We start from the raw sequence: 26,397 nt of genomic DNA, 5'->3' as shown, positions 1-26,397 counted from the left end.
CTCCATTTTTAGGTCCCTCATTCAGAATCCCCTCACCCCCAAACGCAGCCCAGGACATAAGCTTTTCTCTGTGGAAAAAGAGAATTTGACTTTATTCAGAAAGTCTACAAAATACAGAAGGCAGATAACTTGCTCACTGTAAGTCAGAAAATAAATAAATTCTGGGGGCCGGGCAATATATATTTTTAATCTTTTTATGGTTCTGGTTACTGCCTGGCTTTCCCTAAATATAAGATAAAATGTGATTTATTTGCAGATATAAAATATAAAGTCCAGCTCAGGGCCACACTACCACTTCCTCCACGGAGAGGGCTCTGGCTGGGGAGAATAACTTAGGTTCGTGCAATAAATAAACATGGGGGAGGGGCAGCTGTATACAGTGTTAGGGGAGAGGTGGGACTGGGATCCCCAGAAAAATGGCCATCAAAGTGGCTCAGCCTCCACCCCACAGTGGGCACTCACAGAGGGAGAGGCGGGCCCTTCCCTTTTAGTGACCCCCTCAGTGGTAGGACTGTGGAATCTCTTCTCATCCCCCCTTGTCACAGTGGTCACCCCTATGGTCCTCCTCCTTGGCTGGCCAGCTCCCTGGCCTCGGGTATTTGGCCCTGCTGCAGGGCACCCTGGCTGCAGGGGGGCCTGGGGCCAGCTCCTTCCCTCTCTTCCGTCTGTGTCACTTTCTCTCTCCTTCTACTCCTCTCCCATCACTACTCACCTTTTCCAGTCCCTGTCCACTATCCCCCTGAAAACCGTGGCTAGAATCTTGGGGCAGCAATGGGAAGACCTGGCTTTTGGTTCCAGCTCAGCCACTAAGTAACATGTGGCCTTGAGCACTGTCCTGTCCACTGGAGGCCTGTTTCCCCATCTGGTAACTAGGCTTCACTAGGGAACTTCTACAGCCTCTTCCTGCTTTGGAAGGCCCGGCACCCCCAGGCCCAAGGCAGAAGTGGGGGCCCTCTCTTCAGTGTGTTTCCTAGCCAGGCAGCCCCACAGCCAGGTACAAGGTCAAATCTAGTCCTAAATCCTGGGTGAGGGTTGAGGGCAGGGAGGGCACACTGGCACAATCTGAGCAGTTTACAAAACGAGGGTGGCCTCCTCTCCCCCTGTGGCTCTTCTCTGAGCTGCTTCTGCATCCCAGAGCTCTCAGCCAAGGGAGACCCCGGCCCCAAACCCTGATCCTCCATCCTAACCAGGATGCCCCTCCCCAGGGCTTTCGGTCCCAGCTCGCTCCCAGTTCCGGGGGCTGCATGAAGCCCGGCCCGGGAAAGGGCTGGTGGCTGCAGAGCAATGGGACCTGGGACGGATATGGTGCTTAGGCACTTCGGAAGGGAGCGGGGATAGGGGTAGGGGTGGGTTGTCGGAGGGGCGTGGTTTGTGAAACGGGGCGGGGTCGAGCGGGCGGGGCGGGCACTAGGAGCAGGCGGCGGGGGCGGGGCCGGAGGCCGGGCCGGGGGCGGGGCCGGGGGCGGACTTGACAATGGTGATGACACTGGCCGGCGCCACGAGGGCGGCGGGCCCGCGGGCGGCGGCCACCGAGCGCGCGAAGCCCTGCAGCGCTTCGCACTTGCCGCGCAGCGCGTCCAGCTCCAGGCGCATGGCGGCGTTCTCGCGCGCCAGCTTGTCCACCTCGCGCTCCAGCTCCGACTTCTGCTTCTGCAGCTCCTCCTTCTGGCACACGCGCTTCACGCGGCAGCTGGCCGCGTAGCCGCGGTTTTTGAGCGTGCGGCGCCGCTGCTTGAGCCGAGTCACCTCCTCGGCCGAGAGCCCGCGCAGGTGCCGGTTGAGCTCACGCACCGACAGCTCCATCAGCGCCTCGTCCGACAGGTGCGGCGTGTTCTCGCTCAGCTCGCGCTTGATCTGTGAACAGCACAGTGGATGCATGGGGAAACTAAGGCCCGGGGTCGCCCCCCCCCACCAGCCTGTGGGTATGCAGCCTTGGGCCTGGTGCACAACAGGTGGTGGGGACGGCTCCCCCTCCACCCCCAGGATTGACCCCCCACCTCCTGAGGCACTGAGGTGGTGGCTGGTCGTGCTCCAAGACCCCTGACCAAAACCAAACCAAACCCGTTGCAGTTGAGGCGATTCCGACTCATAGCGACTCTATAGGACAGAGTAGAACTGCCCCATACGGTTTCCAAGGAGCGCCTGGTGGATTTGAACTGCCGACCTTTTGGTTAGCAGCCGTAGCTCTTAACCACTACACCACCAGGGTTTCCAGGACCCCTGAAGGGAGGGAGAAACTAGGCCAAACCAGGATCAGAACACACCCAGGGATACTCCCAAAGAGGCCACCCCTGGCCCAGCCCGAATTCTACCCCAGTGTCCAGTCCTGGCCTCAGCCAGAGAAATCCAGCCCGGAAAGCCCCACTGAGGTCCTGCAGCCCAGTGGGTGTTATCCCGATGGGGAAGCAGACCCAGAAAGGGAAGTGACCTGCCCAGGGGCACACAGCCTGTGACCAGAGCCCAGCCCTGGCCCTCCCCTGCATCATGAACGCCTGATGCCTACTGAGCCACCCTTGGGGATTCCAGGAACTGAGGGGGAAGTTGGAATGGGGAAGCTATTTGCTAGCAGTAAGGGAGGGGGGCTGCCTCCTTACCTTCAGAGCTTTGCTGGACAAGGGGTCCACAGACATGTTTGCAGTGGGTGCCCTCTGGGTTGGAGACCTAAAGGAGAGAAAAGGCCAAGGTCACTGTTTTGCCCCCACTTAGAATAAAATCCAAATTCATTACTTTGGCCTCCAAGGCCCCTGCCTGTCTCAGAACTCATCTCATACCACCTTCCTCTGTCCCAGTGGTCCAGCCACAGTGTCCTCCTTAAATGGCTTGTTCCAGCCTCAGGGCCTTTGCACTTGCCGCTCACATTGCTGTTATCTTCCCTCCTATCTTCCAACGTCATCAGTTAAGTCTTTGCCCAATGACCACCCCCTCAGAGAGGTCTTCCCTGACCATTTTGGCTAAAATACCCCCTCCCGTTACGTCATGTTGTTCTTCTTGTTAGGTGTCATCGTCGATTCCAACTCATAGCGATCCTGTGTGACAGAGTAGAACTTCCCCATAGGGTTTTCTAGGCTGTAATCTTTAGGGGGATCCCTGGTGATGCAGTGGTTAAAAGCTTGGCTGTTAACCGAAAGGTCAGCAGTTGAAATCCACCAGCCGCTGCTTGGAAACCTTTTGGGGCTGTTCTACTCTGTCCTGTAGGGTCGCTGTCAGTCAGCATTGACTTGACAGCAACGGATTTGGTTTCATTTTTGGTTTTAATCTTTATGTGAGCAGATCGCCAGGCTTTCTCCTGTGGAGCTCCTGTGTGGGTTTGAACCACCAACCTTTTGGTTAGCCGCTGAGCGCTTACCCATTGTGCTACCAGGACTCACCAGGTGTTACATCGTATAACCCCACTTATTAACAGTCATAGCCCTCATGTCCTCTGCAGTTATCTCATGTTTGGTTACATGTTTATGGTCCATCTGTTCCTCCCACCCCTCCTCCACCAAAATGTGGGTCCCTGAGGGCTAAGGCCTTGCCTGCCTAAATCAGTGCCTGGCATATAGAAGGCTCTCAATGAATATGCATCCAATGAATGGACCCTCCCCCCCATTCTTCCACATGGGGTCCAGACAGGTATATTTGATATATTTTTTAAAATGTGTCACTGAAGGATAACCTAGACACAAACAGGTGCCCAGGTCATAGGTGGTATGTGTACAAGTCAGTGACTTTTCACAGAGTGATACACCCATCCAACCAGCCAGAGAAATCACCCATCAAGAAACAACATGACCAGCTCCCCCACTCTCACCCCAGCCTCCCTCAGACCCAACCTGTGCATTTGGAAAAGCTCCTGGCACCTGGGGGTGCCCTGCAGGAATTCAACCCTACCCTAACCTAGACTGCTGAGGAGCCCACCGGCCTCTGATGCCTCCCCCGTGGACTTGGGAGCCCCCGTGTTCATTTGACAAATACTGGGCATCTACTATTTGCCAGGCATGTGCTTGGCACTGGCGAGACAGCCGTTAATAAAATCTCTTAGAAGGTACATTTCAAGAGTTGTTCCTCTGGGTTGGGGTAGGGGACCGACTCCCAAAGTCCCCTTGAAAGCAGTGATCCTCTCCGCCCTCAGTTGATCTGATCTTCTCCCCCATTCAGTGTTAGCCTGAGTTTCCTCATCTGATAACCCCATGGGGAGGGGACTGTGATAAGGGACAAAGGAGAACAGGGGAGGAAGAGGGGTCCTGAAGTGGGATGGTGAATCCATAAATTATTCTTAGCAACAGCCAGCGTGACACAGAGCAGGGGCACAAGCCTGAGTTCTGGCCCTGGCTGTTCAAGCTATCTGTGGGGCCAACCTCACAGCCTCAACTCTGCCTCTGACAGACTCAGCAGGCCCCGCTGTGTCTCCAGGGGACACTGATGAAATAGAACGTCCGTGAACTTTGCCCCAGATACTGCGGGGGCCTTTTGGAGGTCATCTCACTCATTAGCTGTGGGACTTTGGCAGAGCAGTTAGCCTCTCCATGCCTCAGTCTCCCCGTGGGTGACATGGGATGAATGGGTGTTAAATGAGATCATGTCACTCTTAGAACAGCCCCGTGGCTCCCATCTCACTTGGAGTCAAAGCCGAAGTCATCACAATGGCCCATAAGATGCCGCATGATCCCCTTCCCAACATGTGCCTCTCTGGCTTCATCTCCTGTTATGCTCCCCCTTGCTCAGTTTGCTCTAGCCACACCGGCCTCCTTCCTGGTCCTCCAGCACACCAAGCATGCGCCTCCTCAGGGCCTTGGCATTGGCTGTTCCCTGTGCCAGGCACTCTCTTCCCCCAGATATCCAGATAATGTTTGCGACCTCACTGCCTTCAAGTCTCTCCTCAAATCTTCTGTTCTCATTCAATTTAGAATTTCCAACCCCTGTCCACTCCACTGCCCCGCCCCCCCAAATTAACACCTTCCATGGCTCCCCACTGTCCTGGGTTCTAGCCCCAGCCACGTGGCACCCAGCCTGGTGTCCAGCCCCAGGCTCACCTCCAGCCACTCCTGCTTCCATTCTGCACGCCAGTCACCAAGAACTTCTTTCAGTTCTAGTTGCTCACATCCCATGTTTTCTTGCCTCTGAGCACCCCCTCTTCCCTCCTTGCCTGGCAGACTCCTACTCCTCCTTCTGCCCCCCCAGGAAGCCCTCCCTGACCCCAGGACTTGTGAGACACCTCCCACCCCGCACTTCTCCCCGTGTTGTAATGCTCTGTTTCCTTCTCCCCACCAGACGGGGGTGGTGGTGTCTCTGACACTGTCACCCAGCTTGTCAGTGACCGAACTGAGTTTCAAGCCCAAGCCTAGTTGAATACGTCTAAGAGAAACACCTGCTGGCCCTCATCTCCAATTCCGCCTCCTTTCTGTCTGCCCTCTGTGTTTCCGGCTTGGCCGGAGTAGTACGCAGATGCAAGGAGACAAGAGACTAGAAAGTTCCTTCCACATGACGCTTGACCCCCTGGTTGGGTGTGGGAAACAGGAATGGAGCACTGGATTCAGAGTCAAGCCTGGGTTTGAGTCCCATCTCTGTTTTCTCTAGGCTGTGTGACCTTGGGAAAGCTACTCCACCTCCCTGGGCCTCTACTTTCCCATTTGTAGGATGGGAACAATCCCTACCTCACAGGGTTTGGGTGAGAGGAATCCAAAGAGATAATATAGGTGGAAATGGCTTAAACTGTGGAAGACAATGGGCATGGGGGTGGGGGGATATTAGAATTGCAGAGTCCATCCAGAGGAGAGAAGGACCCAGGCCTGCAGCCAGCACTGGGGCCTCACTCTGATTCACCATCTCCTGGCCAGCCAAGGTCACCTGGGGAACAGCAGGAAAGGACCTTTGAGATCACCTGGCCACCTCCTCATGGTACCCAAGGGGAGGTGGAGACCCAGAGAGGAGCAGCTCTGGCCTGAAGTCAGACAGTGGGGGAGTGACTGCCTTCCCCCAAAGAAGGAGGAACTCTGAACACCTGGAAAGACTCCAGGACTGTGTCTAGACCTTATCTCCTTGGGCCTCCATAGACTCTGTGAGGCACCACTCAGAGAACTCAAGAGTAGCCCAGGGTCACACAGCCAGCAGGCCTGAGGCTGCACTGACTCACATGCCTCCTCCCATGGTAGTCCTGGCAGGGCACCCTCTCTCGGCCCCATTTCCCTACCCTTGTGAAGAGGAGGTTAGATTTGCTGTTCTCCAAGGCCGCTCCAGCTCTGCTATGCTAAGATTGGTGTTGAGCTTGCTAGGAATATGCAAACAACATGCAAATATCCAAGCCCCTCTTGGCCAGCTGCTTGGGGAGCAGGAGCTGGAGTGATAGGTGATGCCCAGGAAGCCAGAGAGATCTGGTGGGGGAGGGGAAGCCTCTCCCTAGGTAGGTAATGACAGCCTGTTGAGTACTAGATGCTGTGGCTGGTCCAAAACCTCGGAGGTGTGGCCTGACCCCTTGGATAAGTCGTTTGTCCCTCTGGGCCTTGGTTTCCTCACTTGTAAAGGGAGATGCTCATAGTAATACTTGTCTCTGTACAGATTAGATAAGATATATGAATGTGCTTTGAAGACAGAAAAGTGCAGTGCACACGAGAGCTATTTGTGCATAAAACACAAGAGGCTTAAATCAGATCAAACAAAAAAAACCAAAACCCTTTGCCATCGAGTTGATTCTGACTCATAGTGACCCTATAGGACAGAGTAGAACTGCCCCATAGGGTTTCCAAGGAGTGTCTGGTGGATTCAAACTGCCAACCTTTTGGTTAGCAGCAGAGCTCTTAACCACTGCGCCACCAGGGCTCCATAAATTAGACCAGGAGCGGCAAATGGTTAGCTCACCTCCCTATTAGCTCTCCCTCCACTCCTAATACAGACAGACATCACTAATCAGTCACAGCGCTTTTTCCCACTGAGGTTAGCTAGACAGAATCCTTCCCAACACAACCCTGTTTTCCCTTGAGCTTGGACACAGCCTCAGGATCCTTCCCAACACAGCCTTCCAGAGTAGACCATCCATCCCCTATTCTAGATAATGGCTGAAAGGTCCCATCCACTCAGCTGGCTGTGATTCTAAGTACTTTCCGGCCTTAGGAAGGTTTTGAACCTTTTCTTCCCTCCTTTCCTCTGCCCCCTCCTGCTTTAGCCTCAGCCCCCTGACTGCATCCTGGATGTCAGCTGAGGCACCCATGTTTGCCCAGGAATGTCCTGGCTCAGCAGAGTCAAGCAGTCACAGAGGGAAAGTCCTAAGAAGGGGGAAGTTTTCGACAGCCTCAGGCTTTCAGCTTCCAACCCCAGCCCAGGGGCCTGCGTTCTCCGCCAGGCTGCCTCTGCCAGTCTGCTGACCCTGGGCCTGGCAGGGTCTGTAAGGGCCGGTGCCAACAATTGTTCCAATCCCCTTGTTCTGCAAATAAGGCAACAAACAGCTGTTTGGTGGCAGCTGTGGGCTGGAACCCAGGGATTGTCCCCAGCTCAGGGTTCTTCCTTCAATGTCAGCCTCTCTTCTTCACGTACAGGCCAGCAGAGCTGACGTCCTGGGTCTGCAGGTTCCTAGCATTCTTTTGGAGGCTTTGAGAGGGAGCTTACTCTTGGGGAGATTGACAGCTGCCTTGCCCAGTCAGCAGCCTTCCTACTACACCCCTCTGCACTCTCCCCCCAATCCACTCCAGAGTCATCCTGCAGGCGGCCCACCCATTGGCACCGGCTCCTCTCTGGCTGCCAAGCCATTTTGCTTGCTCTGTGAGGACAGAGGGAAAAAATGTGTTTTCCTGGGCCTTGGCAGCCAGCACGGGTACAGCCTCCCTCCTGGGAGGGAAAAAAGGCTGGAAGAACCCAGCACCACAGGGAAGCAGGGGCTGGGGTTCCAGCCCTATGCTGCCACCCACTCACGCTCACGCTGTGACTTCAGGCACATCACTGTCTCTCTCTGGGCCTCAGTTTCCTAACATGCCAAAACTCCACTGAGCCTAAGGTGCCTTCCAGCACCAACAATCTCAGAGTTTAGAGTTTAGAGTGTCAGATTTGAGCCCCAAATGAAGCTCCAAGGCCACCAGTACAGTGGAGGCCCTTGAGGAAGGTAGAGGAAATCAGTGAAGGCTTCCTGGAGGCAGGGGCTTGAAAACAAATTCAGAGACCATGAGCCTTGACTCTCTTCTTCTCCACCTGGGTGGCCAGAGATTTCTTCCTCTTTCAGCAGAACTATGACCACCTTCCTCGCTGGTCTCAGGCCCCCAGTCTTGCCTGTCCTCCCAACCCTCACAGTCCACACAGTGGGGACCTCAGGCCTCCACCACATTCTCTCTCTTCTCCCTTCCAGAATCCGCAGGCTAGCAACAAATGAATGAATGGCCAGTCCATTCTACTGTCCCTGCATGTTCTCCAAAGGAGCAGCCAAGGTGTGTGTGTGTGTGTGTGTGTGTGTGTGTGCGTGTGTGTGAGGGAGGGTGTCCCCTGAGCTCTGAAGGATCTGCTTGCTTTATGGGGGCTGCTCCAAGAATCCTACAGCTCCTGCCCAGGCTTCCAGCTTCCCTGGGGCTCCCAGGCTTTTTTCTCCATGTGTCCACAGCCTTCCCAGACATGGGTCCAGTGCTCATTCATTCATTCAGCATACATCCATGAAACACCTACTGTGTGCCAGACTGGGCCCTGAAAGGCCCAAAGATGAGACACAGTCTCTGCCCTCCAGGGCCCCACAGACTATCATCACTCAAGTGGAGAACTCAGCTCACTAGTCACCTCCTCAAGGAAGACTTCCTTGATTGCCCTGGTTAAGTAAAAGACCAGAAACCAAACCTGTTGCCTCTAGGACAGAGTAGAACTGCCCCACAGGGTTTCCAGGAGTGGCTGGTGGGTTTGAACTGCTGACCTTTTGGTTAGCAGCCAAGCTCTTAATCACTGTGCCACCAGGGCTCTGGTAAGTCAGAGGTCCTGTTATATACTTTCAAAACCCAATGCCTGCCCCCTCATGCCCCACATCCCAGCTCTTTGTTTCTTTCCCCTACTTAACTGTAAGCTCCCAGAGGGTAGGCTCCGGGTCTCATTTATTCACCATCTTGCCCTCAGCACCTGGCCCGTGACTATGCAGGCACTGGGGCTGAGGGAGTCCATGCTGAGTCCAAAGCCCTAGTGGAGGCCCAGGAGTGATTTAACAGGAGGTTAAACTTTCAGTGCAAACTTTCCATCTATGACTGCGCCAAACGGCCACTTTCCCTCCTCCCTGACCCCCGGCCCTCTGAGGGGAGGGTTCCTACCCAGTTTTGAGGGTAGCCTGCTTGGTTCCTATGCTCCTGGCCACAGCCTCCACTTTGTACTCAGACCCCACATATTCCTGGACACCCCCGGCTCCCGGCCTTCTTTCTCTGCCACAATTCCCCTGGAAAACAGGCTGTGTGTAGAGGCCGCCCAAACATTCCTCACCCTACCCACAGCTTGCCAGTCTGGATGTGCCTGCTGCTGCAGACGGGGACACTGAGGCTCCCAGCTATGGTAGCAGAGCTCATCAGGGCTCAAAGATTGAAAGACGAAAGATCTTCCATGATTCTGTAGCCCTGTCTGTGAGAGGGACAGGGAGGGCAGAATAGGGCCAAGGAGTCCCTAGCATTCCCCGCCCTCCCCCCCCTTCCTTCAGGCCACTGGGCTAAACAGGAGCTTTCAGCAGGACCGATGGGTGGGGTGGGGGCGGGGAGAAATCCTTGAGTGGCTCGAACAGTTAAGGTCTTGACTAGTAGCCTAAACCCTGCTGTCGTGGAGTCCATTCCAACTCATAGCCACCCTATAGGATGGCACTTTGAACTCAGCCAGAGAGAGGCACCTAGGAAGACAGGCCAGGTGATCTGCTTCAGAAAAGTCACAGCCTTGAAAGCTCTATGGAGCAGTTCTACTCTGCACCCACTCAAGGGAGGGCAGCTAACAACAGTGGGGGGAGAGGGCTAGGTCTGCGGCCCCACCCTCACACATTAACCTTTCATATGCACCAAGCCTGTTGACCCTGCCTGGCCCAGGGTGGGGACTCCGTGTTGGTGGCTGGCACAGGTCTGTCAACTAGTTCCTGGGGTCCAGCTGTCAATCTGTCTGACTACTACCACCTGTGAACTGGAACCACCAGGAGAGCCGGAACCAGCTCCACCACCTCCTCTGGTCTCACTCACCCCCCAGCCCTGCAGGTACAGCCTCCGGACCCGAGAGGAACCACCCAGAGGAGTCATGGCAAGAAGCCTCCAAAGACCTTCTTTACTGAGAGTTTTCTGGCCCTTCCTGTTTCTCCTGAGACTATGGGCTGGGCAGACCTAGGGGGCCACGGGAGCCCCAAGGCAGCGCCCTCCCCAGGGAGCCTGGAAACCTGGGGACAAGGATCAGATCTCTAGCCCACTTCGTTGCCAGATCCACCAGGGTGCTGGGGCGAGGTGTGGTACCACTCACTCCGCCGCCACTTGAGCCGGGCGGTGTCTTTGATACCTCGCCCCACCCAGTGGCGGCAGGCTTCAGCTCTGGGCGGGGGACAAACGCGCGGTCACACGGTGGTAACAGTAGCGCAGGGAAACTCCGGGGAGAGCAGGGGGCCCGGCCGCCACTGGCTGGTGGGAAAGGGGCGGCCCAGGCAAGGATTCCCAGACCCGGTGTGGCCACGGGCGGCGCCGCTTTCTTCGCCGGGGTCCTCATTCCGAATTTACTCCCAGGGCACACGCTCTCCGAGGTACACACGCTAGGACACAGGTCCCAGACTCTTCACCGGCCAGGGAGCTTGTGCGTGTACACACGCACAGAGACACACGGTACACAAACGGTACACAAGCGCACACACACAGCACACACGTACACGCACGCACGCACACACAGTACACACGGTATACACACTCGTACACCCAGTACACACACACGCGGCACACACACATGCACGCGCGTGTACACATACACACGGAAAGCACGCACGCTGTACACCGCGTACCCGCCCTGGGCAGGATACCAGGACCCGGGCCAGAAAAACACGCCCGCGCGCCCCGAGACGTAAACAAACCGCGCACGCACGGCCGCGGGCTCCTGGCCAGGGTCTGTTCTACCCGAGTCACGTCCGTGCGCACGGCACCCGCCCCGCCTGGTGGACGCTGAGCTCTGCAGCCGCACGCCCCTGCCTCCCGGCCTCACTGCACCCAGACCCGGCGCCCCGAGAGGGGCCCCACCTCGACTCCATCCGCCCAGCCAGCCACGACCCCGTCTGGGTGCCAGAGTTCTGGCCTCCCCACCTGCTGGGGGCCGGAGACGGATACCTGGGCCCGGTGCCCCAACCCCAGCACGTCCCCGGGCGCGGAGACCCTCCCGGTTAGGGCCCCGCACCCCCCCCCCCGCCAGGGCACGTCCCTCACCGACTCTCGACGCGCTTCGCCTGGCGCCCCGGGCGCGCGGGTCCCGCAGCTTTCCCGCTAGATCCCGGCCCGCGCGCTGGCCCGTCTCCACTTCGGTGCCGACTGCGGGTGGCTCGGAGCGGGGCTCCTGGAGCGCCGCGCGGAGTTTTGTTGTGGGGCGGACGGCGCGGGGGGCCCGGGCTGCGCGGAGTTGTAAGGCGAGCTTCCCGGAATTACTCACTCACAGGATTCCTTTCATTCATAAAAACCCAGTCATGCGCTGACGTCACCGCCCCGAGCTAGGGCCCCACCCCGCCCCGACCCCGCCCTGACCCCGCCCCTCGTCCTGACTCCGCCCCCGGGCCCTCAGACGTCGGAGAGTTTCTAGGAGCCTGGTCCCTTTTGCCAGTGCCCGCTGGGTGCATTTGCGTGACACCTTGCTAGAGCCGCGTGGGTGGAGGTGTCATTTGCCTCATGTCACAGTCGTCTGTCCCGGGCCTCTTCTCCTTTCGACTTATACACTCCTTGATGATCTCATGCAGTCCCGTGGTTTTAAATGCCATCTCTATGCCCATGAGTAGCGAATTTGTATTTCCAAAGTGAACAGCTTCCCTGAGTTCTAGATTCCTATCCAGCTGCCACTCGGCGCCTCCACGTGAGTGCCAGACGGGAACTGCAGACGCAGCGCAGCCAAAATCAACGCAGCCAAAATCCCTGTCCTGATCGTCAACCCTACCTCAGGCTCTGCCCCTTTATCCCTTCTCAGCTAGCTGTTCCAGCCCAAAACCTAAGAGCCTTGCTCCATTTTTCTTTCTCCTTCACATCATAAGTCAGGCTGGTTCTCGAACACGTATCCTGAATCTGGCCATTCTCACCACCTGCAGGCCTCGCACCTAGTCCTGACACCTCAATTTACCTGGACAATGGCGGCAGCCCCTCATACCCTCCCTGCTTTTTCCCTAAAGGCTTTTATACACTATGCAATGTTCTCAAAACAAAGACGAGATTGCATCACGCACTTCTACCCTCTGGCTTAATGCTCTCAATAGCTTCCTTTTGCACTTAGAATATAAACTACACTCTTCTCCTTGTCCTAACAAAAAGAAGAAAACCAGTCGTAGAGTTGACCCTGACTCATGGCAACCCCATGTGTGTCAGAGCAGAATTGTGCTCCATAGGGTTTTTAATGGTTAATGTTTTAGAAGTAGATTACCAGGCCTTTCTTCCAAGGTGTCTCTAGGTGAACTTGAACCTTTAACCTTTCGGTTAGTTGCCAAGTGCATTAAATCGTTTGCACCACTCAGGGACTTCCGCCTTGGTCTACAGGGTTGCAGCAGTAAATCAACAGGGAACTGCCAGAAATTCAAGCCGGATTCAGAAGAGGACCTGGAACCAGGGATATCATTGCTGATGTCAGATGGATCCTGGCTGAAAGCAGAGAATACCAGAAAGATTTTTTACCTGTGTTTTATTGACTATGCAAAAGCATTCGACTGTGTGGATCATAACAAATTATGGATAACATTGCAAAGAACAAGAATTCCAGAACATTTAATCATGCTCATGAGGAACCTGTATATAGACAAAGAGGCAGTCATTCAAACAGAACAAGGGGATGCTGTGTGGTTTAAAATCAGGAAAGGCGTGTGTCAGGGTTGTATCCTTTCATCAGACTTATTCAATCTGTTGTTGTTGCTGGGTGCCATCGAGTCAGTTCCGACTCATAGTGACCCTATGTACAACAGAACAAAACACCCCCAGATCCTGCACCATCCTCACAATCGTTGTTACACTTGAGCCCATTGTTGCAGCCACTGTATCAATCCATCTCGTTGAGGGCCTTCCTCTTTTTTGCTGATGTTCTCCTTTACCAAGCATGATGCCCTTCTCCAGGGCCTGATCCCTTCTGATAACATGTCCAAAGTACTTGAGACGTAGTCTTGCCATCTTTGCTTCTAAGGAGTATTCTGGTTGTACTTCTTCCAAGACAGATTTGTTCATTATTTTGGCAGTCCATGAACCAGAGAGATGGCTCTTGAGGTGATGGTGCTCCAGGCGTGGAAACAGCGTGAGTAAAGGAAAGGGAGACTATCACAGCACTTATTTTACTGTGCAGGATGTAGGACTTCCCCAATCTAAGAGGCCTTTGTTGGAGCTCTGGTCACCTGCAAGGCTCCACCTTTCCTCGACGTAGTGTCATTTGATTTCAGGGTCCTTGTCATGCTTTCTTCCCTCTGGACCTTGGTCCACCTGGGATTGTGACATCTATCCCTTACCTCCCAAAGACCTTGAGTGTCTGAGGAAATGCTGAGGCAGCTTTGTTCCCCCAGCCATGGAGACTAGATGAATCCCTGAAGCTATTGCCCTGAGATATTCTTAAAACCTCGTCTTAGTTATCTAGTGCTGCCATATCAGAAATACCACAAGTGAATGGCTTTAACAAACAAAAACTTATTTTCTCACAGTTTAGGAGGCTAGAAGTCCGAATTCAAGGTGCCAGCTGTAGAGGAAGGTCCTTGTCTCTTCAGCTTCTGCTTCCTGATTCCTCAAAAATCTCCATATGTCTTGGCATCTATCTTACCCTATCTTTGCTCCCTTGTCTAATCTCCTTTATATCTCAAAAGAGATTGACTCAAGATACACCATATTAATCCTGCCTCATTGCCATAACAAAGACAACCCATTCCCAAATGGGATTATAAACACAGGTGTAGAGGTTAGGATTTAGAACACATATTTTGGGGGGACACGATTCAATCCATAACAAATCTTAAACTAAAAATTTCCCCTAAAGTTTTAAAACCAGATAGTAGCTTAGGTTAACTAATAAAGAATGTCTGCCTTGAGGGGGACAGGAGCTGGTTGAATGGTCATGGGGAATACAGGGTGGAGAGGAAGAGTGTGCTGTCACATTACGGGGAGAGTAGCTAGGGTTACACAGCAAGGTGTGTATAAGCTTTTGTATGAGAGACTGACTTGATTTGTAAACTTTCACTTAAAGTAAATTTTAAAAAGTGCTCGAGCATTGTGCTCTTTTAAGATCTATTTAGTGTGGTTTTGCTATATGGGGTCAAACTGAGAACAGAAACTTGAAAGATTAGATGGGAAATGTAGGGGGTAGTGAGTTTATGTCAGTGCAGGAAGAACAATTCGGGGTGCCGGGCCAAAATGACGGAGTAGTCAGATGCTTCCTGTGGTCCCTCTTACAACAAAGACCTGAAAAAACAAGTGAATTGATTATGTGTGACAATCTAGGAGCCCTGAACGTCAAAGGCAAAGTTGAGGAATCGGACTGAGCGGCAAGGGGAGGGAGAGACCGTTCAGAAGCAGCAAGGAGTTGCCAGACCTGTCTTGGCAGGAGCCAGCACCCCGCAGGCCAGATCCTCTGGCATGAGCACAGTGAGGTGCTTAAGCAGTGGCGTTTGGGATGCATTTTACACACCAGGAGAGACCAAGTGGTGGAGAGTCCACTCACGCCTCCAGAATCAGTGAAAAGCAGTGCTCAATTGGCAAAAGATAAGTACATGTGTGTATAAGCTTTTGTATGTGTATTACGCAGATCAAAAAACTCCCTTTTGGGAAAAACCTCTCTCCCATTTACCTGCCTCCTTCCTGCTCTGCACGGGTCTGAGATGGCTTCAGAGATTGCCGCATCCCCTGGGCCAGAAGTAGGACTTGTCACGCACCCTGAGCCATCCTCCCAGCCTTGGAGAAGGAATGAATCAACAAACAGAAAAAAATAATCTGCTGGCTCCCCTAAACCAGGAACTCAGGGCAGAAACAACCCCTTTGCCTAGGCACAGGCATAAGGAGCCACAGACTTTGAATGCCTTTCGCCCCTGCGGAGACCTGTGTGGGCCCATTACAACAGCGTAGGCCCTCGTTAGCAAAGTACAACTGGGTATATACCTGAAGTCTAACCTCAACCGTATCAGCTATATGGTGGAGAAGCAGGTTTGTGACATTTGACACCACTCTGCCTATTAAGCAAGTGTTCTTACCTACCCACATCAGGGGCCTGAGGGGTGGTGGCTTCACTCATGCCACCTAGCCACCCACGACAGGGGCCCAAGAATAAGTGGTGCCTCCCAGTCCTTATATCCAACAGCATTGGGTGGCCATAGTCTGGCTGCAAAATCCACCCACCTATTCACTGTAGGGAACAGGGACACGCTTTCCTCACAGATACTTGGGGGCAGCTGTCAGCCTCCTGCCTTGCTTTGCGTGTGACCCCATGTTGCAGCCAGATACCTGTGCCTACACCGATCACCCCTGCCTGTTTAGGACTGTAGGTGAGAGTCTGCACCACACACTTGGTGACCGACTACTTGGACACCTGAGCTGAATCCATACAAGAAAAACAAATGGACTCCTGGACTCACATACCTAGTAACAGCGCTAACTACCTGGTGACAGGATGATAGAGCTTCAAAGGCACTAATAATCAAACTAGCTCACACGAGCAGCCTACTTGGGCATATCAAAACAAAACAGAACAAGATGCTAGACTACGGTAAGCAAACATAAAATAAGTAAATAAATACAATAGCTTATTGATGGCTCAGAGACAACAGTCAATATCAAATCATGTAAAGAGGCAGACTGTGATGGCTTCAGCAAGCTCCTAAAACAAATAATCAAGAAATATTCCAGATGAAGAGAATTTCCTGGAATTATCAGAGACAGAATATAAAAGATTAATATACAGAACTCTTCAAGAGATCAGGAAAAAGATCAGGCAGAACACAGAGCAAGCCAAGGAGCACACAGACAAAGCAATAGAGGAACTTAAGAAGATTAGAGAAGAGCATAATGACGAATTTAACAGGCTGCAAGAATCCGTAGAGAGACAGCAAACAGAAATCCAGAAGATTAACTATAAAATTTCAGAATTAGACAACTCAATAGAAAGTCATAGGAGCAGAATTGAGGCAATGGAAGTCAGAATTAGTGAGATTGAAAATAAAGCACTTGACACCAACATATTTAAGAAAAAATCAGATAAAAGAAATTAAAAAAAAAGATGAAGAAACCCTAAGAATTATGTGGGACTCTATCAAGAGGAATAACCTATGAGTGATTGGAGTAGCTGAACAAGGAGGGATAACAGAAAATACGAGAGAATTGTTGAAGATTCGTTGGCAGAAAACTTCCCTGATTTTGTGAAAGATGGGAAGATATCTATACAAGATGCTCATCGAACCCCACGCAAGGTAGATCCCAAAAGAAAGTCACCAAGACATATTATTTTTAAATTCGCCAAAACCAAAGATAAAGAGAGAATTTTAAGAGCAGCTAGGGATAACCCTGGTGGCGTAGTGCTTAAGTGCTATGGCTGCTAACCAAAGGGTCGGCAGTTTGAATCCGCCAGGCACTCCTTGGAAACTCTATGGGGCAGTTCTACTCTGTCCTTTAGCGTTGCTGTGAGTCAGAATTGACTCAACGGCACTGGGTTTGGTTTTTTCTGCTTTAGGAATAAATAAAAAGTCATCTACAAAGGAGAGTCAATAAGACTAAGCTTGGACTACTCAGCAGAAACCATGCAGGCACGAAGGCAATAGGATGAAATATATAAAGCCTTCAAGGAAAAAAAATTGCCAGCCAAGGATTATGTATCCTGCAAAACTGTCTCTCAGATATGATGGCAAAATTAGGACATTTCCAGATAAACAGAAGTTTAGGGAATTTGCAAAAGCCAAGCCAAAGTTACAAAAATACTAAAGGGAGTCCTCTAGTTAGAAAATGAATAACATCAGATGACAACCCAGGATTAGAATACAGGACAGAGCGACCAGATCAGTCCAGATAGGGAAATACCAAAAATAAATCAAGGCTAAAACACTGAAAATAGGGAAACAGAGATGTCATTATGTAAAAGATGACAGCATTAAAACAAAAAAGAGGGACTAGAAAAATGTAGTCATAGATGTTTCATATGGAGAGGAAGTCAAGGCAATATAAAGAAATGAAAGATTGGTTTGAACTTAGAAAAATAGGGGTAAGTATTAAGAACAATTAGGAAAAGGAGGACGAGAATCATTGCATGTCCTTCTCCAGGGACTGTTATCTCCTGATAATGTGGTCAAAGTATGTGAGATGAAATCTTGCCATCCTTGCTTCTAAAAAGCCTTCTGGCTGTACTTCCAAGACAGACTTGTTTGTTCTTCTGGCAGTCCATGGTATATTTAATATTTTACACCAACACCATAATTCAAACGTATCAATTCTTTTTCCATCTTCCTTATTCGTTGCCCAGTTTCATATGCATATGAGGCAATTAAAAATACCATGGCTTGGGCCAGGTGCACCTTAGTCCTCAAAGTGACATCTTTGCTTTTTTTTTTTTTTAACACTTTAAAAAGGTCTTTCACAGTAGAGCTGTCCAATGCAATGCGTCTTTTGATTTCTTGACTGCTGCTTCCATGGGCCTTGATTGTGGACCCAAGTAAAATGAAATCTTTGACAACTTCAATCTGTTCTCCGTTTATCATGATGTTGATCATGATGTTGCTTATTGGTCCAGTTGTGAGGATTTTTGTTTTCTTTATGTTAAGGTGTAATCCATACTGAAGGCTGTAGTCTTTGATCTTCATCTGTAAGTGCTTCAAGTCTTCTTCATTTTCCACAAGCAAGGTTGTGTCATCTGCATATCTGACATATTCAGAAGAGGACGTGGAACGAAGGATATCATTGCTGATGTCAGATGGATCCCGGCTGAAAGCAGAAAATACCAGAAAGATGTCTACCTGTGTTTTATTGACTATGCAAAAGCATTCAACAGTGTGGATCATAGCAAATTATGGATAACATTACAAAGAATGGGAATTCCGGAACACTTATTTGTGCTCATGAAGAACCTGTACATAGATCAACAGGCAGTCGTCCATAGAGAAGTAGGGGATACCGTGTGGTTTAAACTCAGGAAAGGTGTGTGTCAGGGTTGTATCCTTTTACCATGCTTATTCAATCTGTATGCTGAGTGAATTATCTGAGAAGCTGGATTAGGGTTGCTATGAGTTGGAATTGACTCGAAGGCAACGGGTTACAACCTGAGGGGCGCATCTCCCAGCACTGTATCAGACAATGTTCTGCTGCTATTCCTAGGGTTTTCACTGGCCAATTTTTTTAGAAACAGATCCTTCTTCCTAGTGCCTTGTTGTTATGTGCTGTCGAGTTGATTCCGACTCATATCGACCCTGTAGGACATAGTAGAGCTGCCCCATAGCGTTTCCAAGGAGCGGCTGGTAGATTCTAACTGCTGACCTTTTGGTTAGCAGCCAAGCTCTTAACCGCTGGGCCACCCGGGCTCCAGTACTTAGTAAAAGGTCAATAAATATTCAGTTAGAGAAAGATGAAATCTCTGGGGTTGGCTAGGACACTCCCTCTGGGAAACCTGTGTCTTTCCCAGGTGAGGGACACATTGTCTGTGATGATCTCACCCAGCTGAGAGACCCCACCTCCTACCAGCAGGGAGGGGCCTTCTTGCCAGTTTCTGGGGAGGGACCCGCCCTCTGCCAACAGAGTCCAGCAGAACTCTAACTGGCCCAGCCAGTCCCCTGTTCACTTGCTTGAGGTCCAAACACCAAATAGTACCCAACCACATCCCCATGAAACCCTGGCCTAAAGTGGGGGTCCTGTTCATGGTAGGTGCTCAGTACAGTAACCTGAGCTTGACCTGAGCCCAGGATCTACAAGCTGGGCTCCGTACCCCTGGCTAACCCCAGTGTGGGGTCCTACTTTCTCCTGGCCTCAATTTCCCAACCTTCGGAGTGAGAGCGTGAGGTTAGGTGGCTGCTTTTCAAACACTCTCAAGCCACCATAACTTTTCTTTATGTGAACATTGACTCTGCAGTCGGCCCCTCTGTTAAACTTCTAGAAGCTGGGCTGCTGTGAGAGGTGCCGGGGCTGGCTTGGATATTCTCTGAAGATCCTTCCTGCCCTGAGATTTGATTTCCAGGCAATCAGGGGCTTCTGTTCCCGGGACCCATGGGCCTTCCTGGCACCCTCAGCAGGACAGTCTCTCCATTGGCTGGACCTGGCTGGGCCCGCATTTCCCGTGGATCTCTCTGCTGGGTGGAATGAGGTGAAAGGGACCTCTTCCAGCACCTTCAGTCCTTCGATCCTGTCTGGCAGGCTTCCATCCATCACATGACTCTCATCAGTTTCATATTACTACACTTATTACTTTAATTATTATGGCTTATGAGACGCTTCCTCTGTGCCAGGCACTGTGCTAAGTGCCTGGAATCTGTTAGCATAGGACATGTTTTCCCAGCTTCTTTCCCACTGCCAAAGAAACCAACCATCCACAAAAAAAAAAAAAAAAAATGTGTACTTTATTACATTTCAAGGCCTTTATAACCTCACATTTTCCTTCTCACAAAAATTCTCCCTGCTGGGGAGAAGGTGCCTAAATGATCAGCCCCATTTTAAAGTGGAGGAAATGAACCCATTTGTCACTTCAGCCACTGCCCAGACAACGCCTCCTGGTTGCCAGGTGTGGTGCTTCTGTGTACCTGGTCGCCCTTAATCTTTTCTACCATCTTATGAGTTAGGTGTTATCATGTTGCAGATGAGGAAATCGAGACTCTGAGAGGTAGGAAACTTGCCTAATATCACACAGCTAGTCACGGGCAGAGGAGGACTTGAACTCAGGGCAATCTCATGCCAAAGGTTGGGCTCTCACCTGCTGCCCCTGCCAGGAATACCCCGTTGGGTTTTTCTGGGTAGAGAGGCACAATTTCACATGGGCCACTTGAGTGCCTGACAGTAATGAGAGGACACCCCATCACTCCCAGTGGGCTGCCCAGGTTGGGATCCTCGCAGTGTATATTGAGGGCCTTCTGTGTGCCCAAAGTCCCTGGGTGGCGCAAATGGCTTGCTGTCATCTACTAACCTAAAGGTTGGCAGTTCAAACCCTCCCATTGGTGCCATGGAAGAAAGACCTGGCAATCTGCTTCTGTAAAAGACTACAGCCAAGAAAACCCTGTGGAGCAGGTCTACTCTGTAACCCATGGGGTCGTCATCGACTCGATGGCAACAGCTTTGTTTGCTTTACTGTTTGCCCAGCAACTGTGCTACAGAGACTTCAAAGAAGAGCTGACACTGTCACTGCTCCCAGAGTGCACGACACAATCAGGGATGGAAGGGAGAAAAACAAAGGTTTAAACAAGTCCAGATAGCCACAGTAACCACTGTTATTACTGTTTGGGAGATACTTCTTTTGTTACCAAAGCCTGTTATCTCACAACATTCTATGGGGTGAGTATCTTTATCACCCCCACTTTAGAGATAAGAAAACCAAGGGTTGGAGCGATGAAGCCATTTGCTTAGGATTCCCCTTTGAGTAAGAGCCCTCATCAGCCATGTGTGAATGTGTACACTTCACTGCCTCTTCACCAGCACTGGGTTTCCTCATTTTTTTAAAGCTCTGCTAATTTTCTAGGCAAATGATGTTATCTTATCTAAATATTCATTCCTTCTGATATGAATGAGCTTGAATATATTCTTACATGCAGAGTCAGGATTTGAAACCTGGGTTGACCAGTCCAGAACCCAAACTGTCCTTCAGGATCTGAACTCTTTTCACTTCTCCGTTCCCTTCCGCAGACATAAGAGACTTCTCACCCCACACCCATTTTATATCTTTTCCTGGGATCTTTGGGCTTTGAAATGAACCGAATGTGATCATTTAAGGAACAAGCTACGTTACAGATATGATCTATGCAGATATAGAAAATGTAGATATACCCATTATAGAAAACTTAGAGACTGTCAAAATGTAAAAAGAAGAGAAAAAAATTCATCCATAGTTCTATCACTCAAAGGGAAATATTATTCACATTTTGGTGTATTTTATCCCACTCTCCCTCGCTCTGCTTAGGTTTTTTGTTAAGATAGTTGTAAGCACATATACTACATCCTAATAATTACACATTTTGCTTCTGTCACTCCAAATTATATACTAATTATTCTATCTCCCCCCCCCCCATTACTGCAACCGCTTTCTGATTTCATTTGCAGTGAGAATAAGCGTTAGTTTTCTTAACCTGTCTCCTATTTTGGAAATGTGAGTCATTCCTAAATTCTCACTATAATAAATAATGTTGGGATAGACAGATCTGTACATAAAATTTCACACAGATGATTTCTTTAGTACGGATTTTTTGAGGCGGAATAGCAAGGTCGAAGACCATGAACCCTTTTGGAGCCGATAATGGCAAGTGACTTTGCACAATGGACATTATCCGTTTCCACTCTCACCAGCCATGGGCGAATGGGTGCATTTCACTGCCTGTTTATCAGCACTGGGTATTCTCATGTTGAAAACTCGGCTAATTATTTAGGCAAATTATGTTATCTTACTTAAATAACCATTCCTCTGAATATCAATGAACTTGAAAACATTTCTATACATTTGTTAACTGGCTGAGTTGTTTTTTTTGTTTTTTTTTTTTTCTGAATTGTCTGTTCATGTGCTTTGTCTCTTTTCCATAATACATTTTCATGTCTGCAGCCTGACATTTTAAGGCCTGAAACTTAGTGCTGCGCATATCCAACTCTTCTCCCCACCCCCCTCACTTTTCCCCCTAAAAACTTTCCCCCGATTGTTTGAATTTACTTGGAATTTTGCCATTCCTAGTCTGAGTCCTTTGCATAGTCAATAAAACACAGGTAAACATCCTTCTGGTATTCTCTGCTTTCAGCCAGGATCCATCTGACATCAGCAATGATATCCCTGGTTCCACGCCCTCTTCTGAAACCGGCCTGAATTTCTGGCAGTTCCCTGTCGATATACCGCTGCAGCCGTTTGTGCATGATCTTCGGCAAAGTTTTTCTTGCCCTGGTATTTTCAATAGCATCATATGCATGTGAAAGCTGGACAATGAATAAGGAAGACTGAAGAAGAACTGACGCCTTTGAATTGTGATGTCGGCGAAGAATATTGAATATACCATCAACTGCCGGAAGAACAAACAAATCTGTCTTAGAAGAAGTACAAGGATGGCGAGACTGCGTCTCACATACTTTGGACGTGTTGTCAGGAGGGCTCAGTCCCTGGAGAAGGACATCATGTTTGGCAGAGTACAGGGTCAGCGGAAAAGAGGAAGACCCTCGACAAGGTGGATTGACACAGTGGCTGCAACAATGAGCTCAAGCTTAACAACGATTGTGAGGATGGCGCAGGACCGGGCAGTGCTTCGTTCTGTTGTGCACAGGGTCGCTATGAGTCGGAACCAACTCGAGGGCACCTAACAACAGCCACAGCAGCCTGAGTCCTTTCCATGGCCCCAACCAGTAAAATTATAAACCTGGGGGATTGCCGTTTTGTCTGCTCCACTCTTGCACCCCAGCTGCTCTGGGCTTCTGGGGAGAAATAACCACCGCAACCACAACAAAAGCAACCACCATAGCCACTACCGTAATCACCACCACAACCACAACCACAACTACCACAACCACCATGACTGCAACCACCACAACCAGAACCAGCACGACAATCATAGCCACAATAACAGTTGATGCCACTACAGATTCATTCTCTCCGATCACAGCCAGCCCTCAGAGCTCCCAGGAGTCCTTCTCTGGGTCCCTAATCAACTTGCCTCTCTTTTCCAGCCACCACTATAGCCCACTTCCACCACACTACCTTCACCCTCACCTCCACTGGACCCCACTCACCTGCCAGGTTCCAGGAGGAAACAAGGGCCACTTGATAGATCTCCCTCAACTCCCTGCACCTGTCCTCTCCCCTTCCTCACTGTCCTGTCAGAAGCTGTCCCTCTTCCTGCCCCAAGCCCACCCACCCCACCAGCTTCGCTCTCTTCTCTTTTTCCTGGACCCTCATCCTCACCTCCTGTCCTGTCCCTCAGCACTGAAATTTCCCCAAGTGTCACCCATCTCTAAAAACCACCCCCAAAGCCCTCATCTTCTATCCCACCATGTCCCTGGCCACCACCATTGCTTTTCTTCCCTTTCATGACCAAACCTCAAGTCATCTTGGCTCACTGACCACTCACTTCCTAACTCCGCACGGCATGGTCCTGCCCCCACAACTTCTCTGAATGGACTCTTGCCAGGGTCCCAGTGACCACCTTATTGTTCAACCTAGGGCCCAAGCTCAGTCCTAATCTCTTTTGCCCTTTGGCAGAACTCAACCCTGTTGTTCTCTCCCCTCCTTCTTGAAGCACCCTTTCTCCTTGGCTTCTAAGGCTTGGATTTCCCTCCTATTTCTTTAGTCTCTAAGGTCCCTGGGTGACTCAAATGGTTTGAGCTTGACTACTAACTTAAGGATTGCCAGTTTGAAACTGCTTAGCAGCACCATGGAAGAAAACCCTAGTGATCTGCTTCTGTAAAGATTACAGCAAAGAGAACCCTATAGAGCAGCCCTACTCTGTAACACATGGGGTTGCCATGAGTCAGAATTAGCTTGAAGGCAATGGATTTGATTTTGGTGTTTCTTTAGTCTCCATCCCTGGTTCTTCTCAAGCATTTAATTATTAGTTAATGCTCAGACTTTTAGCCTTTGACCTCATCTCTCCTCCCCGGGGAATCTTGTCACCTCTCAAGATTTCAGGTGCCATCTGGTGCTGCTGACTCCCAGATCTATATCTTGCACTCACATCTGTCTCTTGTGGCCCAGGTCTGTTCAAGCAACTGCATGGCAGAGGTGGATTCCCACCTGCCTTTCCCAGCACGCCCAGCTCAACACAGTCACAACTGAACTCATCATCTTCCTCCCATCCTGCACCTTCCCTGGCTTCTGTAATAGACTGGTGTGGGGTAAAGAATTTCATTTTACCCAGAGAATTTGGTCTTTGTTTTTGATTCCTGGGAGAATACCTTTAAAGCCTCGGAATTTCCCAGCAACTGAAGTGTTTTGATGAGGCTTCCAGTCTACACCTAAGGGTTTATGCTAATGAGGTGCCTTTTGGGTGGGAGCTGGCCAGGTCAGAAAGCCCTACCATGCAATATCAGCATGACCTCAGGGAAGGGGAACTGAAGTTGAGTTCATTCAACCATGGGTACATAGTGAAACATAGTGAGGCACCAGTAAAGGCTCTGGGCACGGAAGCTTTGTGGACTTCCTGGTTAGTAATATACATTGATGCATGCAGGAGGGTAGGGCATCCCTTTTGGGGATCTGGAAGCTCCATGTTGGGAACTCTCTCAGACCTCACCCTATGCGTCTCTTCATTTGTATATTTTTTCCTATAATAAAACTATGATAATTAAGTATAGTGCTTTCTCGAGTAGTGGGAGTTGTTCTAGTGAAATATCGAATCCAAGGGAGTAGTGAGAGCCAGCAGGTCAGGAAGTGAAGGGGGCTCGGGGACCCCTGAGCTTATATCCTGAGGGGGTAGAGGAAACCCTGAATTTGTAGCCAGCACCTTAAAAGTGAGGGTGTCATGGGGACCCCCAAGCTTGTGGCTGGTGTCTGAAGTCTCCGGCAGATTTGGTAGTCGGGAGGACTGTGCCCTTTAACTTGAGATCCTACCTAGCTCTGGTGGTTAAGATCAGAGGAATAAGTACTGCGTTATGCAATTTGTGTCAGAAATGAGCAGCACAGAATTGAATTGATTGGAATTGAATGAATTTCTTTATTCAAGTGGTGTGAGGAGTAGAATAAATTGCACTGATTTTCTTTACAGGTTTCTGTCACTTGCAACCAAAAGTCCTGACTCATTCTGGTCTCCATTCTTAACCTCATAGACTCCTGTTGCTCCCTATTCAGTTCTTTCTTCCAGGAACCTCTAAAAATATGGTTGTATTGCCGTATTAAATTAATTTATGGACATCTTAGAAACTTTTATGCTGAAGACTGAATGGGGATAGAATTTGCAGTTGATGAAGCATGGAGATTTTTGTGATCACAAAGAATACAGAATTTTGTTGCCTTGTCAATTAATGTAGAAGTCATTTGATCTCTCCTCAAATATTCTGGCTCCTCTCTCCTGGGCACGTGGTAGGTCTGCACTTCCTGCCTCCCTGAAGTTAGCTGTGGCCATGTGACTTGCATTGTCCAACGAAATATGAGCAGAAGAGTCATATGTCACTTCCGAGCAGCAGGTTTAAGAGCTTACGGGGCCTGAGTCATCTCATGCACCATCCCCTGCCACAGTGATCAGGGGTGCCTCCTTCAGCCTGTGTCCTTTAGGGACTGTGATAAGCAGAGCCTCCCACCGCTCCCCCACATTGAACATATAGTGTGAGCAAAGACATAAACTTGTGCTAAGCCAACGAGCTTGTGGGGCCATTTGTTGTTGCATCATCCCCAGCCTATCCTGCCTGATAGAGTCTGGAAGATGACTCACTATGATTTCATGATTTCTCCGGGACAACCACATTTGCCACAGTGTTTTTTCATGATAAAACAACTGTCAGTATATCTGAGGCAGAACCCGTTGCTGTTGAGTCAATTCCGACTCATGGCAGCCCCATGTGTGTCACAATACAACTGTGCTCCATAAGGTTTTCAATAGCTGATTTTTTGGAAGTAGATCCCCAGGCTTTTCTTCTGAGGCGCCTCTGGGTGGACTTGAACCGGCAGTGAGAGTACTAACTGTTTGCACCACCCAGGGACTACATATCTGAGGCAAGTTTGTGTTAAATTGTGACCTCTTTAAGAAGAGGAATATAAGCATCTTTAGTGTTCCACACTACCAAGAGCAAGGCTGTGCACATAGTAGGCATTTCATACTTACTGGCTAAAGAGACTGAAGTGGGGACGAGAAGCTCGAGAGAAGGAAGAAAGAGATTAAGGCCTCGTGAACTCGGACTCTGAAGAGTCTCACATGAAACCCCCAGTCCTCAAAGAACTGGCAACACGTGATCATTGGTACGTGCCCTGCATCAGTCTCTGCTCAGCCTCTTCAAATCCTCACCACCCTTCAGGACCCAGGATCAGGCTGGCTGCTTTGGAGAGCTTCCTGGGCATCCTGGCCCTGAGAACCAGCTTCTCCTCAGGCCATAGTCTGTCCTGTGAGCCCCTGAGCTGGGCTGGAGGGCCCTCAAACCAGGGAAATCCTGCCTTTCCTGACCAGGGCTGGCTTTTCCCCTTCCA

The 26,397-nt window shown here is 50.4% G+C and overlaps 1 protein-coding gene across 1 annotated transcript; it reads right to left on the bottom strand.

Moving 5' to 3' along the window:
* Positions 1–1,407: 1,407 nt before the first annotated feature.
* Positions 1,408–11,579, bottom strand: MAFF (MAF bZIP transcription factor F). Its single transcript, XM_049884439.1, has 3 exons — positions 11,355–11,579; positions 2,595–2,661; positions 1,408–1,854 (listed from the first exon to the last, which is right to left on the bottom strand). Exons 2-3 carry the CDS (start codon positions 2,628–2,630, stop codon positions 1,408–1,410), a joined length of 483 nt encoding a protein of 160 aa, XP_049740396.1. The 5' UTR covers positions 2,631–2,661; positions 11,355–11,579.
* Between the last annotated feature and the right edge of the window lie 14,818 nt (positions 11,580–26,397).

Source organism: Elephas maximus, chromosome 4, assembly GCF_024166365.1.
Source record: "Elephas maximus indicus isolate mEleMax1 chromosome 4, mEleMax1 primary haplotype, whole genome shotgun sequence".
NCBI classification, from domain to species: domain Eukaryota; kingdom Metazoa; phylum Chordata; class Mammalia; order Proboscidea; family Elephantidae; genus Elephas; species Elephas maximus.
This window is presented reverse-complemented; position numbering and strand designations above follow the sequence as displayed.